At 35.2% G+C, this 14882-nt stretch overlaps 2 protein-coding genes across 4 annotated transcripts in view; both read right to left on the bottom strand.

Moving 5' to 3' along the window:
* LOC133184649 (elongation of very long chain fatty acids protein 4-like) overlaps positions 1-7762 on the bottom strand; it is a 16948-nt gene extending 9186 nt beyond the window's left edge. The window contains exons 1-3 of one of the 3 annotated variants that reach the window (XM_061319734.1): positions 7606-7762; positions 6990-7057; positions 5220-5407 (exon numbers count right to left, since the gene is read on the bottom strand). In XM_061319734.1, coding sequence (XP_061175718.1) covers positions 5220-5407; positions 6990-7044 — 243 coding nt within the window. In that variant the 5' untranslated portion in view covers positions 7045-7057; positions 7606-7762. Of the gene's footprint in view, positions 1-5219; positions 5408-6989; positions 7058-7178; positions 7319-7605 lie in introns of those variants that run through there. The other 2 variants (XM_061319733.1, XM_061319732.1) reach the window with 2 other exon arrangements.
* A 2370-nt stretch (positions 7763-10132) lies between these two features.
* On the bottom strand, positions 10133-12230 carry LOC133184522 (prostaglandin E2 receptor EP4 subtype-like). Its single transcript, XM_061319612.1, has 2 exons — positions 11475-12230; positions 10133-10534 (listed from the first exon to the last, which is right to left on the bottom strand). Exons 1-2 carry the CDS (start codon positions 12228-12230, stop codon positions 10337-10339), a joined length of 954 nt encoding a protein of 317 aa, XP_061175596.1. The 3' UTR covers positions 10133-10336.
* Between the last annotated feature and the right edge of the window lie 2652 nt (positions 12231-14882).

Here is a 14882-nt window from a genome sequence, read left to right as displayed (position 1 = left end):
CAATCATAGCCAACCAAACAATTACCTCATGTATCTAGATGCAAACAACTTATATGGATGGTCAATGAGTCAAGCTCTTCCAACACACGGATTCCGATGGCTTTCCAAGGAGGAAATAAATTCTTTTGATATTCAAAATATCAGTGAAGATTTTAAAGAAGGCTACATTTTATCAGTGGATCTTGATTATCCAGCAGAATTACATGACCTTCACAGTGATTATCCGTTAGCACCAGAACCATTTGAAGTGAAACCAAATATGCTATCATCCTACCAGAAAGAACTACTCAAAGAGCTGAATCTTCTTGAAACATCAACTCGAAAATTAGTTCCGAATCTCCACAACAAAACCGATTACGTAATTCACTATAGGAATTTGCAGCTATACTTATCACTCGGTATGAAGGTCTCTAAAGTTCATCAAGTGCTTGCGTTTCAACAGGAGCCATGGTTGAAAAAGTACATTGACTTTAATACAAACATGCGAAAAGCAGCTAAGAATGACTTTGAAAAAGACTTCTACAAATTAATGAATAACAGTGTGTTTGGAAAGACAATGGAAAATCTCAGAAAACGAGTAGATATTCAGCTTATTCACCGGGAGCAAAGGCTTCTTAAGGTTACAGCAAAACCAGGGTTCAAATCATTTAAGATATTCAACAAAGATCTGGCATCGGTGGAACTTACAAAACAGAATCTTGTCTTGAATCGCCCTATATACGTTGGATTTTCCATATTAGAAATGTCAAAGGTACTGATGTACGATTTCCACTACAACCATGTCAAATACACATATGGAGGAAATGCGGAGTTACTGTTCACAGACACAGATTCCTTATGTTACAATATATTTACTGAAGACTTGTACAAGGATCTGGAGAAAGTAAAGCACCATTTTGATTTCAGTGATTACCCAAGTGATCATTTTCTATATGATGACACCAACAAAAAGGTCTTGGGTAAAATGAAAGATGAAACCATGTCAGAGCCTATGACAGAATTTGTAGGTTTGAGACCAAAAATGTATAGTCTTACCTATGGACCAAGTGAAAAACGCACAGCTAAAGGTGTCAGCAAATCGGTGATTAGATCGAAAATGCGCCATTCGTCGTACAAAGAATGTTTATTTCAAAGAGAATCTCACATGGAAACCATGATTACATTTAGATCAGAAAAACATCAGATACATACCATTGCCTTGAACAAAACATCTCTTTCCCCCTTTGATGACAAACGTTATATATTGAACGATGGAATTCACACATTAGCTCATGGACATTGGAGAATTTCCCATAATGCAATGGCTTTGAGTATTTAAGAAGTGACATGAGAGAGACTGGTCATTTGATGTTCTGTAGTCGAGGAGTCAGCGTCGATCATCATGAATCAATGTAAATTCTGCCCAAAAACTTACGTGTGGCCTCATGATTTACAGCGTCACTTGAAACTGAAACACCCGAGGAAAGATAAAGGATATACCGTAAGTTTCAACCAACAGCAGGAATATACAATGTTAACCCAGCAGCAGCAGCAGCAGCAGCAGCAAAAGTTATACAGCACTTTAAACAATCAACTGCAAGAAGAAACCTTTTTAACGCAACAAAAGATAAATGACGCTTCAAAGAAACAATACCAGGAAACACATCTTAAGCAGCAGCAGCAGCAGCAGATTTTTCAATTCAAGCATCCATTTACTGCAAACGTATCGGGACCAACCTCATGTGGAAAAACATACTTTGTCAAATTACTATTACAAAACTGTCTAACCAAAATTGCTCCCCCGCCAGAACGGATAATTTGGCTTTATAAACGGTGGCAACCTTTGTATGACGTCATAAAGGACACGGTTTTCCCCAGCGTGGAATTCATTCGAGGAATACCAATGGATTTGGAAGAGGATTCTTTTTTAAATCCTCAAACAAGAAATGTGTTGATTTTAGATGATATGATGTCAAGCACCTCCAAGGATTCCCGGATCAATGAATTGTTTACTGAAGGAAGCCATCATAGAAACCTTTCAGTCATCGCTATTAACCAAAACTTGTTCTACAACAAAGATCCAACCCAAAGACGAAACTGTCATTATCTCGTTCTGTTTAAAAATCCAATAGACAAACAACAAGTGATGACATTGGCTCGACAGATGTATCCTGGAAATACCCAACAATTGATGAGGCATTTCAAAGAAGCAACAGAAAAACCCTTTGGATATCTTTTAATAGATTTAAAACCGACAACGCCTGAATCAATGCGCATGCGCACTGAAATTTTCACAGACATGCCTATAAAAGAACACAAACCAGAAACAACAAGTCATTTGCAAAGATTTTCCGAAGAAGAAAGGACGCATCTAAATAGCTCTGGTAAAGTAAAGAGTCAGACTTTTGAATCCACTGATACATCTTTGCGTTCTATGATGGCATCTTGTGATGATTGTGGACTCGTATTTGATTGTACGCATGACCTCCAACGACATGTCAAGAGATGGTGCCCGGAAAATGATAATCGTAAACGACAACTCCCTCTGGATGATTATGAGGAACCACTTAAAAAGAAGCAGCATATCTTTCAGTCAGATGAATACGCAATGGACTATGACGATGATTCTCCTAATGCATCAACAGAAGAAGACTACTTCAAAAGAATGAAAAAAAGATCAAAGGTTAAAAATGAGGATACGTGGTCTGAAAAGTTCAAAAAATATCGAAAAGAGGGATTGTCTAAAATGGAAGCAGAAAATAAAGCAAATAACAAAATGCAGGAAACCAATTTTATTGCATTTTTAGACCTATATGGAAGAACTATTCTGGACATTTTAGACTTGAAAGGTGGACAGATCCACGGAAAAATAATGAATAGTATTGAAAAGTTCCTTAAAAAGGGATATGAAAACTTACCGGCTGTTCGTATGGCTCTCAGGAAGTACAAACATCTCCTTGAGGAGATGATGTATTTAACAGACGATGAACAAACAGATGATGAAGATGATGACACAGATTCTGAAGATGAAACCGAGGATGAAAATGGTGAATAAATTGTCCTCCATAAATTTATGTAATATAGAACTTTTATTTCATTTTACCGCTGGAGATTGACGAGGAAACATGTCTTGGGAGAACTATTTACGTGACATTTATTACAATCCAAATAATGCTGGTAGTTTTCTGGGACCAGACAAATTATTCCGGTATGTGAAAAAAGACGGTAAATATGTAATTAGCAAATACAAAATTAGGAAATGGTTGCAAAGACAAGAAGCTTACAGCTTACAAAGACCACTACGGAGACGTTTTCAACGAAACAAAATAATGGTGACGGGTATTGATGACCAGTGGTCTGCAGATCTCATGGATATGGCCAAGTTTGCCAAGTACAACGAAGGATTCATGTATGTACTGGTCGTGATCGATGTTCTATCAAAGTACCTGTGGATGCGTCCTTTGGAAAACAAAAAGGGGGTTACAGTAGCCATTGCTTTAGAGGACATTTTCAAGGAGGGTAGAGTACCTAAAAGAATACGAACAGATAAAGGACAGGAATTTCGAGCGAAGGAAGTTCAGAGACTCTTCAAAGATCATGATGTTCAACATCTTTATGCTCAGAATGAAACCAAAGCAGCAATTGCCGAGCGGGTCATCAAAACTATGAAGACGAGGATATATCGTTTTATGACTTACCAAAAGTCGTATGCATATATTGAAAAACTTCAAACTTTTGTCAAAAGCTACAATAGCACATATCACCGAACTATCGGTATGACTCCTAAAATTGTCAACAGTGGAAATGAAACAGCTGTGTGGTGGAAAATGTATTGGCCAAAGGATCACACAGTTATTAAAAAGACGAAGACTGTAAGAAAACCTTTTAGATTTAAAATCGGTGACCACGTTCGACTTACCCATCTCAGGAATCCATTTTCTCGCGAATATGACGAAAGGTGGACGGGTGAAATATTTATCATTTCTCAGAGGATTTTACGTGGTGGTTTACCTGTCTACAGAGTAGAGGATTTTGACGGAGATGAAATCAAAGGATCTTTTTATCAATCAGAACTTCAAAGAGTGGATGTGAAAGACGATGATCTATGGAAAGTTGAAAAAATATTAAAGACTAGAGGAAAGGGAAATAACAAACAATATTTCGTCAAATGGTTTTATTATCCAAAGAAATTTAATTCTTGGATCAATGCGTCTGATGTTTCAAATCTATGATATAGGAGAGTGCACTACCCTGGACAGGTCAAACATCAGATTCCATCTTTTCAGAAAGAGCGTATATAAACACAGATCGCTTAAGTATGATATGATGGATGGTAGACGACTCTCATAGTGTAAATAAATGTATTGTACATTATAGACTAGGCTGTAGGTCATTGTAAAATGGACATGGGATGCCTCTCCAACCCATGCTTCATAATTGTAACGGGGAAAATAAAAATCTAATTAAAAAATAAATGTTGTCTCTTGTCACTGATTCAAATTTTGTTAGTGCAACTCATGATTGTGTTTGAATCAATTATTGTTGTAAGCAAGGACTATCTATAACACCTTTGTTGGCGAGGACTATCTATAACACCTTTGTTGGCTACTCTATGATATAGGGAGACTAATTCAAATGATTCTTTTTGGAAAATTAATATCATTAATGAAAATGGTTACATAATGTCATAAAAGCCTTAACTCTTTGAAAGTTACTCTAAACTTAGTTGAATTGAATCTGTGTTAGAATCGAATGCGTTTGAAACATTTTGAGATTACTAGTGTGTATAATTATATAATTAATTTAATTGAAACTCCGACTACACATGAAAGAATCATATCGTTTCAAAAATTATGTAATTAATAATCAAAATATAATTAATTTTAATTAATATTTCATAATTAATTTGTTAATTTAATTCATTAGATGACGTCATGGGTATCCTCACACGCTGGGAGGATACCAGGAGGATCCTCCATAGTAACTCTATGGGAGGACACTGGTCCAGAACCCTGGTTTTTCCCCTACTTGTAAACATAAAAGAAATCGTTATAAAAACTAGCGTTTTCCCCGAAAGAGTCATTACATGTATCATATATTTATCTTTCAATATTTTCTAGCAAACAGACAACAATGTTTAGATTTTTTTCCATCCAAAAAAAGAAAGTTGTGTCATGTAGCGAAATAGGTAACCCATTTCTTCTGACATTGAAATGCACGTATTTCAAACAGATATTTACCTCCAATGTTATATATACAGACAGCACCATAACGCTCAGATTGTATACCACCATTGGTGTCTGAACCTGTAGTTGCTTGTGTTGTTCCATGACCTTCGGCCCTTGTTTGACCATCAGCAGATAGAGAAAGAATATGGTCAGTATTGGCACGGGACTGTCCATAAATGGCCAGCCACGCATCCTGTCATCTGAAGAATATGAAATATTTAAGTATATAGTGAATGTGAAAAATTGTATGCATTTGCTTCATCATAATTGATTTACAGAGAAAGGATTGAATTTTCTGTTCTTTGAAAGTTGATCGAATTTCTGTTGTTCTAAAGCAATCTGGTAACTGATTGTCGTCAATCGGTAGGGTAGAGGAAGAACGTATTCAATTACTAGTATTAGTTATGGTGAAACCATTGTCTCCGTAGCAAAAAGACAAAAACGTGCATTTTTTATTTGAATTTTTCGTTGTAAATCATACTCTCTTTCTATAATAAAAGTGTTGTTCGGTCAATACAATCTAATTCAACCATGCCGGTCTCCATTCACGTTTAGGTGTGGTTTAAGACAAGGAAATGTTCAAGGACATTAGACAAGTGCAGCTACTGTTTTGAAACCTTTGTCCGATAAAAATAAAAACAAAGATCAGGGATGGGCTGATATGCTATTCAAACAAAATTTTTTTGAGTTCAGAGGACAACTTTACATATGGATATACATTACAATATTTGGAGAGAGAGAGAAAGAGAGAGAGATCGAGATCAGTACATGTAATGGGAGTTGACATTACCTGTATAATTCATTAATCAGATAGTCTAAACTTTATTTATTGTTTATTTACATCTTCTTTATGCATTATTCTTCATATGAGTGTCTGCCTTGTGGCAGATTAAATATGTAATTATGACCTTGAACAAATTGAAATCTGCAGGTTTAAAGAGCAGCGACCCAGCATGAGACTATGTAGGACTCAATACCGTCATTGAGAACTATTGACTGCATTTTTGTTTGACAACAAACATTTAAAGTTTACTGACGCAACAGGTAATATCAGCAGTGAATTGGAGTTGGAATTTTGAAATGATAGAGCGAATGCATGTTTGGACCTAACTTATTTCAAAGCTTATTACTCGATTATATGACTGCTTTTCATAAAGATATACACTGAAGAATTATGAGATTTATTTCTTTCCATATCTAAAAAAAAAAGCGCGAGAGAAAGTTACCACAACCATATTATGTTTACATATTTTTTAAAAATCAAATTTCTGTATATACTAGTATATTGTTCTGTACTGCAAATTAGCAAACCTTCCCATGGCTGTAGGAACCGGGGGACGGGGGTGCACGGGGGCCGTGCCCCCAATAATTTTTGGTTGTGCCCCCTCAACTGTCAACTGAAAATGTATGGCTGTGCCCCCCCCCCCCCCAACTGAATTTGCTTCCTACGGGCCTGCTTCCATTGTCAATTTATACAGAGATAAAACAAAATGATACTTGGAATAGGAAAAGGCAAGAGAGGACGTATTGGGTACAAAACCCAGTAAGAACTTTTTCATCTTTGTGAGGGCCGTGGGTGTCTTGCTTTACAAAAATTTATGTTAGTGAACGTCTTAGGGGGTAGGGAAAGGGGGACAGTTTTTTTACGCTTCACATAGCATATATTCACACTGTATTATACATAAATTTTATTACATCATTGCTGGAGAATTTGCCCCCTCCCCCTTTTGTAATTTAAAATAAAAAAGTATTAGCTTAGAGGTTATTAATGAATTCTCTTACCTCCGTTAGTGAGATAAGTCTCCACCATTGTCATGTTTTCTCTGGGGGCTGCCATCTTCTATCTCTATCTGTCAAGCAGACATACACAAAATATACACCAGAAAGAACGAGTAACATTGCCACACCAAGTATCTCGGTTACATTGCTTAATGTAACGATATTTACTTCTTACAGAACTATATTTCCTACCTGAAGCAGTGTGTCTGTCAACACGTGGTCTTACGATTATACCCGAGATCGGAAATATCTATGGGAAGTTTCAAATCCTTGAAATATTTGTCGAGTTTTGAGTGAATGTCCTCCCACACTTTCTTTCATTTAACCAACACGTGTGCAAAAAAGAGTCAACGATACATGTATGTGTGTCATTCTATATTCCCCACAATAAAACAAATCATTTATTATACATACATTAACCGATATTGCTTTGCATTTAAAGTTCCCGAGAAAATTTAAGCATTGTCCAATTTCAGTGGAGAAAAATATCTATCTAATTTCACTGATCTTGTATGAATTTAAATTACCTTGAAGATGGGGCGGGGGAGGGGGATGAATGAATATTCAACACCGAAAGTAGAGGTTAATAATGGTGTGCATAGATAAATCAAAACGGCACTTACCCGCCCAACATTCGTTCACGTATCTGTGTCCTGATTTCGTTTCTATTTGCTTATTGAACTACGACTTGACTCATTCTTGCTAAACAACTCATTTTCATGTTTAATGTCGATTTGTCAATACTCCCAGCTCTTGCTAAATGAAAGAAGAAGGAGAATTAAATTATCCGTCACGTGTGCTTGCTTTCAAGGCCAATTATCAAAATTATTTTACAAAATATCTGCTAATGCATGGAAGCATGACCACATGTATATTTTTAAAGTTAAAGCGTATTTTATTTAAGGGAAAAAAACTTACCTGCCGTATACGTAATTGTCTCCCGTATCCATCACGGCAGGTACATTGATCAAAATTAATAGCATTTATTAAGAAAAAAATTTGGGTAAAGAATTTCGTATTCCTGTTACCAGTACACAAGATATTTTTTTTATTTACCAAGCAAGGGTCCTGAGAGACATTTCAACATATATAAATGCACAATTTATATATATTCGAATAAACATGCATTTTATGTAATCATTGCATGTTTGCTTAGCTTCATCTACAGTCATGAGTGTACTTAAAGAATAAAATATCAATATTTAATTTTCTGCCAATTCAAAGCTATAGCGGTCCTCTACTGCCTTTGAAAAAAAAAAATCTGTGTTAATTTTTTTACAGAAAAAATTAAAAAAGTACAATTGTACTGATTTTTGAATTTCTTTCGTAGCATGACAAGTACAAGTAATTATTCTTCTAGCTTGTCAAAATCCTGCATCCTCCGCATTCTACTTGATTATGTGAAAACGGCGCACTTTTTTTTTTTTTTTTTTTTTTGAAGGAATGAACGTTTCTTCTTCGACCACATAAAACTTTACCACTTAGATTTACCCTATTACATATTTAACACAACTTCATATAATATCTGCAACTCTGACTAAAGGAAGGGCGTTCTCTATGTACGTACATTGGTAATAGGATACTCATAGGGCTGTCACGAGTACCCGAAATAACCGAGAACCGCGGTCCAAGTTGTTCGGTTCGGTTCCGGTTCCATTTTTCGGATTTCGGTTCGGGTCTGGTTTAGTCTGTATCATCCAGACGTTTGCGTTTACCTCCGTGGAGGTAAACGCAAACGTCTGGATGATACAGACTATGATGACGATAACAGTGATAAATAAACATCACAACTGAAATGTACTTCATTCCATGACAAAACACTTGTCACGGAAGTATTAGATAATTATCGAAACGAGCAGGAATGGTCAGGTTGCGGCTAATAGTAGGCCAAGTCACCGATGTCTAGACGTTCGCATGGTTAAGACTTGTTTCCAATGTAAATTTAATGTAACAAATAAAGATTTTTCAAGTTAAGTTCATGAAATTAAGGTTTAAAATAGATGTAAATACCCGACCCGAAAAACCCGAAACCGAGCCGAAAATTTACAGAACCGACCCGACCCGAAAAATTTTGGAACCGTGACAGCCCTAGATACTCATATAACAAAATACTAAATATACATGTAAAAAGAGTTGCAAAAATAGTACTGAGCGGAAGGGGCATCGTCGCAAGCCACTGGTTTTGTGTCCATTCTATTTCCATTTGAGGAAATAGAATGGACACAATACCCGTGGCTTTATTGCAACGATGAGGAAGAGGGGGGGGGGGGGGTGGAGTTGCTGAAAATTTTAAGAGAAGCATATTACATTTCCAAAAATAATTTGGCAAGGAATGGCGCATTCTAATTGTAGGATACCATTGGGTGATCTCGACTTTTGCTCGAGTAAAGGACGAGATCACCCGTGGGTATCAGACGATGGGTATGTCCCCGCTCCGCGATGTCCCTAATCCGTTATTATAGCAGACAGATATATAAATTTATATAGATTACACAATTTTGACACATGCACATAAGATAGCTCATTGACCCTAGCCTTTTGATAGAAAAGTTTGTAATTTTCTCAAGTTAAGTACATATATTGATCACTGTTATAGATAATGGAATAAATTACCGCATAAATATACGGTATACATGTAATATTATTTTTACAATTTTAAATACTACATACATGTACATAATGTATAGTAGTATGCAAATCTATAGGGGACGCTTAGCCCGGAAGTTAAGCTTAGTTATCTTTCTTTGTACAGATAGGTGCAATATTTTTTTTTTATTTACATCGCTTATAAGAACAATTATGCGAAATATATCGGGTTTTTTTTTTCGCGTACATCAATCAAAACTTGATTTTACTCTCCTTGATCGATATATTTTTAGACAGTGCATTTATTTATCGATGTTTTAGGTACAGCTTCATGGCCATAGGAATCGGGGGGGGGGGGGGGGCACTGTCCTTCTTTTGGCATTTTCCGAGAATCAGAAATTTCTGTAGAAATGATCTCGTCTCCTTTCTGATTAAGATATACAACAAGGGATTAAGAACGACATTTGTTTAAGCTAGTCAAAGGCCAGTGAGTTGTCCAATAATGTTTATCTGAAACAGGTAGCGAAAGAAAACATGCCACATAAAAATAAAATGCCAGTAACTCTAAATTTCAAGTCTGAATTATAAGTCTGAGGAAATCACCTGTCATGGCTGCTGAAAAAGACTGGAAACATGCTGCTTTACTTTACAATGTGTTGGAATATAAAGGGTTAGGTTGATCATGAAAAAAAATATCCGAAGGTAGTCCAACACAAAAGTCATTTATTTTGCCTGAAGACACCCGTAGTTAAAAAAATTGTAAATTAATATCTTTGTTCCTCTTTTGTAGAACGACATTTTCTGAGAATCAGAAGTTTCTGTAGAAATAATATCGTCTCCTTTCTGATTAAGATATATAGCCAGGGATTAAGAACGGCATTTGTGTAAGCTAGTCGAAGGCCAATGAGTTCGAAGTTGTCCATTCCGTCCAGGATACGAAGAGAGCGGGCAAAAATGTTTATCTGAAACAGGAAGCGAAATAAAAACATGCGACATTAAAATAAAATATTGTTAATTATACATTTTACAATAAAATCTTGCAAGAACAGCATTGCTAAACGGAAATAGTTATTGGTCTGGATCACTTATATAGTTGAATGCAACACAATCCAAAAATCGCAATCGCACAAGAATTGAGAAACAGGATAAAAAGTGCGTTGGTGTAAAAGAAACACCAACCCCTCTCCAGTCATGACTGACAGTTATACATGTATCTAACCCATATTTTAACATTTAGGGTAGGTGGTAAATAACCTGATAATAAACTAGGACTTCCTCGTCTCTGCTAAAACCACAGGCCTACAGATCGATTAAATCTTACTGACAAACCTGGGATGTAAAAAAATGAAAGTTTTTTTATACCCCAACTTTGTCAGACGAATTAATAAATACAGATCTGAAGGCCTGTGGCTAAACGGACATAATTTTGTCTCAGGCCAAGGAATATTTGAATATTCTGACTCACAAGTTCAAATCCCAATCTGACGTAATTCTCGCTATCCTCTTTATCACAAATATTAAAAATCAATAATATAGTCTTAATTATTGAAATGAACTGTGAATCAAATTAAAGAAACAAAGAAAAACATATGGAGAAAATACTATGTGTAGTACTAAGTATTCAACACAGAGGACAATTTAATACTGCCTAAAAGCAATATTGGATCTTTTCATATTTTGGTTGTAAAACACATGTACAGTCCAAAGCTTTTCTTAGGTGAGGAGTCTGATCTCAAATGAAACATGACCTGACATTTTAAAAACATGTCCCTCAATAAATATAAAGTCTCTGATTCAAATACATGAGATTTCATTTGACAACACATATATATATGCATATAGTGCCATGGATAAACAAACAAGCAAACAATTGCCCTCAATATTGAAACTAGTATTTCTTACCAGCAATGGTATTATGCAGATCGCAAAAAGAACGACAACAGCTAACAGAAGCACTATCATCTGCTTGCTGTTTTTACTGGAAATTCTTTGCTTTGCAACTTCACTACCAACGAAGCTTTGTCGGAGCAAAGTGATGATAACTGTGCAATTCAGAACCATAATTAAGGATAGCAGGATAAATCCTATAGTAGAATAAGCTAGGGAGATGCCTCGATCAATCCAAGAGTCGGACTTGAAATCTACAAAACACCAGGAACCCGGATAAAAACTTCGACTTTGCCTTCCCGCCAAAATGTGAACAGACGACAAGAAAACAGACAATATTCCTCCAAGTATTAATAATACATGTGCTCGTCTTTCTTTAGATGAGGTGCTGTATTTGAATGGAAAAACAATCGCAAAGAACCTGTCAAGTGACATGGAGAATACGATGAAAGCTGAGTTCAGAATAGCAAGCATCTGAATGAACGCCATGTAGTCACAAAGAGGCTGGGTGAAAGTAAAAGTAAAGTTGGATGCGTATCTCGCTATTCCGAATGGTGCAGCTAGAACCACTCCAAAGAAGTCGTTAATAGTGAGGACGCAGACGAATCTGTAGAATGGGCGCCATTGGTGATCTGATGATAAACGGCAAAGAATGGCAAATGCTAACCCATTGCCAATGGCTCCTAGAATTAGAAGAATTACAGGTGCTAAGACGTTGGGGTTTTCTCCGATTGAATTCAAAGTTGACGAATTTGTTTGATTTGAAGACATCATCTGATGTAATCAATTCCCAGCAATATACCAGTATTCTGATCCGAAACCCTGTAAACGATTATTAGATACTGTATGTACTTAAATGTTAGAGTACATGTACATGTATCTCGTGCACTTCCTATTTTTGACTGTGCATCAAATTTTAAAATGACACGATTTTTTTTCTGGCAAATAATTATGTATCTTTACACAATAACATCCTTGTTACTTCACCTTAAAACCCGGATTTAAAAATATTCGTGAAATTGGCAAATTAAATGCTCAAGTTTTGATTGAAGAACAAGACTGAGTGGGCTTTTAACAATAAATAAATTTTTCCAAATGCTTCAAATGAGAAATAGCTTAAAAATACATGCACAAATAAATAAAAGGGGAAAAACGACAAATTATAGAAAAAGGAAAATTTAATGCATATAATGGAAACAATTATATTTATACCGACTGTAATACTTTAAACAATAGCTCTTTCTTTAGTGGTAAAGTCGATACAAACTATGATAACTTTTAATTAAAAGCATACGAATCTCTGGAAAGTGTAAAGAAATTTAGAGAAGGGGGGGGGGGGTTGCAGCGTATGCAATGTTGTAAGATTTTACTTTCAATGGATACACATTATTAAATATAAATGAAAAAAAAATAGAAATTGTTTCGGAGGGGGTATTATGATACCGATATCGATATACTTTTCAAACCAAATACATGAAGTAAGACACAATGATTATTATTTGTCTAGAAACTAAAAACCTTACTTGTAAATACTGTCTCTGTTACATTTATCGTCTTCCAAACTCCCACGCCAGTGATAGGCCATGGGCTAATTTTTTTTGGGAGTATTGATAAAGTAGGGGAATCTTCGGGTAAATCATACTTGTCGGTGATATAAATTTAGATTTGTAAAGTACTCCTCAAACAAACATAATCCTACGAAATCATTTCAAGTTCCAATCTAGTCAATAACATCCGCGTACCGCCAAGAATTTCTAACGCTTTTTGAGATAGTTTTCACTTCCTTTGATATTTAGGACTGTGATTCAGGTGTCCTTGAAATTGACCCATCTAGTAATAAAAGTGATTACAAAGCAACTTATATTGCACTTTCCTCAAACATTAATTTCCATCGTGCTTAAATAAACGAAAAGTTTGGGATTGTAAAAATGGTGACTTTCACAAATTAATTTTTTTTAATTGGGGTTAATACATTATGGATTCCGATACTTAGTATGCCGTATGCCCAATGGCAGTTCCCCCCCCCCCCCCCCCCCCAAATGACAGAATTTTTAAAAAGAGTGTTGATTAATTCTCCTTTGTTTGAAGTTTCAGAAAACCTGTATTTTACATATGATCAGATCATGATACTAGCAATGACAACATATATATACACTATGTACATTTATTTTTCTGGGCTTTACATAAAGTCTTGAATTTTATCAATGAACTTTTGGGTGGTGTTCAATAGTTAAAAGAAGTGATGATTACAATACAATGAACTAGCTAAAGACACCATTTATAGTATTATTTTTACAATGTAAATGCTAAATACATATTGTATTAGTATTCAAATCTATAGGGGACATTCGGAGAACACATCTCAGTTTGGAAATTAATTTACACCGGGTTGTATTCCATACATCCTGAGGCCGTAAAACCTATTTACACTGTACTTTTCTTTGTACATCTAGCTGCATTATTATTTTTATTAATATACCTTACCTAAACTAAAATAATGTAGTTATGCAAAACATAAATTGGTTCGAAAATACCGGGCAATTTAATTCGTCTCCTACATACTGTATGTATGTGCCTGCCTCAATTATAGATTCCTCTTCATATTTGTAAAATGGAGCATAAAACAGATCATGATAAAAGAAATTTCAAAAGTAGATTACTTAATAATATTAAATTTAACAATATTATATATACATATGAGCCAAGGGCAAAGCCCAAGGAATGATAACAATTGTTACTGTAATATTGATAAATATTAATGTATTTCTGTATGGTGTTTAGTTTCAGAGCATGGGTTAAAAATTTTACATATAATTTTTTAATTTCTGATGACCTAAAATATTAATTTATTTAAAATGTTTATACATTTAATTATTATTTACATGCATTTTCTCTGAGAAATTTCAGGAGGGTCAAGGGATGTTTCATGTCAAACGTGTCTACGGGTCACATATCCCTGTTTGGCATTCTATGCGAAGCCCTTCCTGGGACGACACCTCCCTAAAACAACACCCCAACGCCGCTAAACTCTCCCGATGGAACACACCATTCAGAGGGGGGTTAAAAGCTACCTACACCGTCGGGGTATATTTTTATTGGTCAAATTTAAATAATTTCAAGCTACTCCCCCTATGAAGAATACAAAAATCGAGACGGTATGATTTAAAGTTAATAATTTTACCAAAAATTATTCATTTAGAGATACAGAAGAAAGACAACTAAAAAGGTAATATAGTATTTAGAAGAAAAAAATTTACGTTAAAGCAATTTAGAATTTAATCTGTTATTGCTTTCCTAATAATTAAAGAAAAGTTATTCAAATGTCAATGAAAATAAGATGAAAAATTAAAAGTTTGGGGTAGGTGATATCTTTGTGTTTATAGTTGACGTAAAATAATTTCTTTGCTAATTAAGCTAAAGATA

The sequence above is a fragment of the Saccostrea echinata genome, unplaced genomic scaffold (genome assembly GCF_033153115.1).
Source record: "Saccostrea echinata isolate AGI-Se365-2 ecotype Australia unplaced genomic scaffold, CSIRO_AGI_Sech_v1 ptg000010l, whole genome shotgun sequence".
In the NCBI taxonomy this organism is placed as follows: domain Eukaryota; kingdom Metazoa; phylum Mollusca; class Bivalvia; order Ostreida; family Ostreidae; genus Saccostrea; species Saccostrea echinata.
This window is presented reverse-complemented; position numbering and strand designations above follow the sequence as displayed.

Excerpts from the sequence above, each read along its gene's own strand:
- LOC133184522 (XM_061319612.1), bottom strand. The coding sequence starts at position 12,230 with ATGTCTTCAAATCAAACAAATTCGTCAACTTTGAATTCAATCGGAGAA. Across the intron at positions 10,535-11,474 it reads TCTGCATAATACCATTGCTG|ATAAACATTTTTGCCCGCTC; the intron begins GTAAGAAATACT and ends TTCCTGTTTCAG.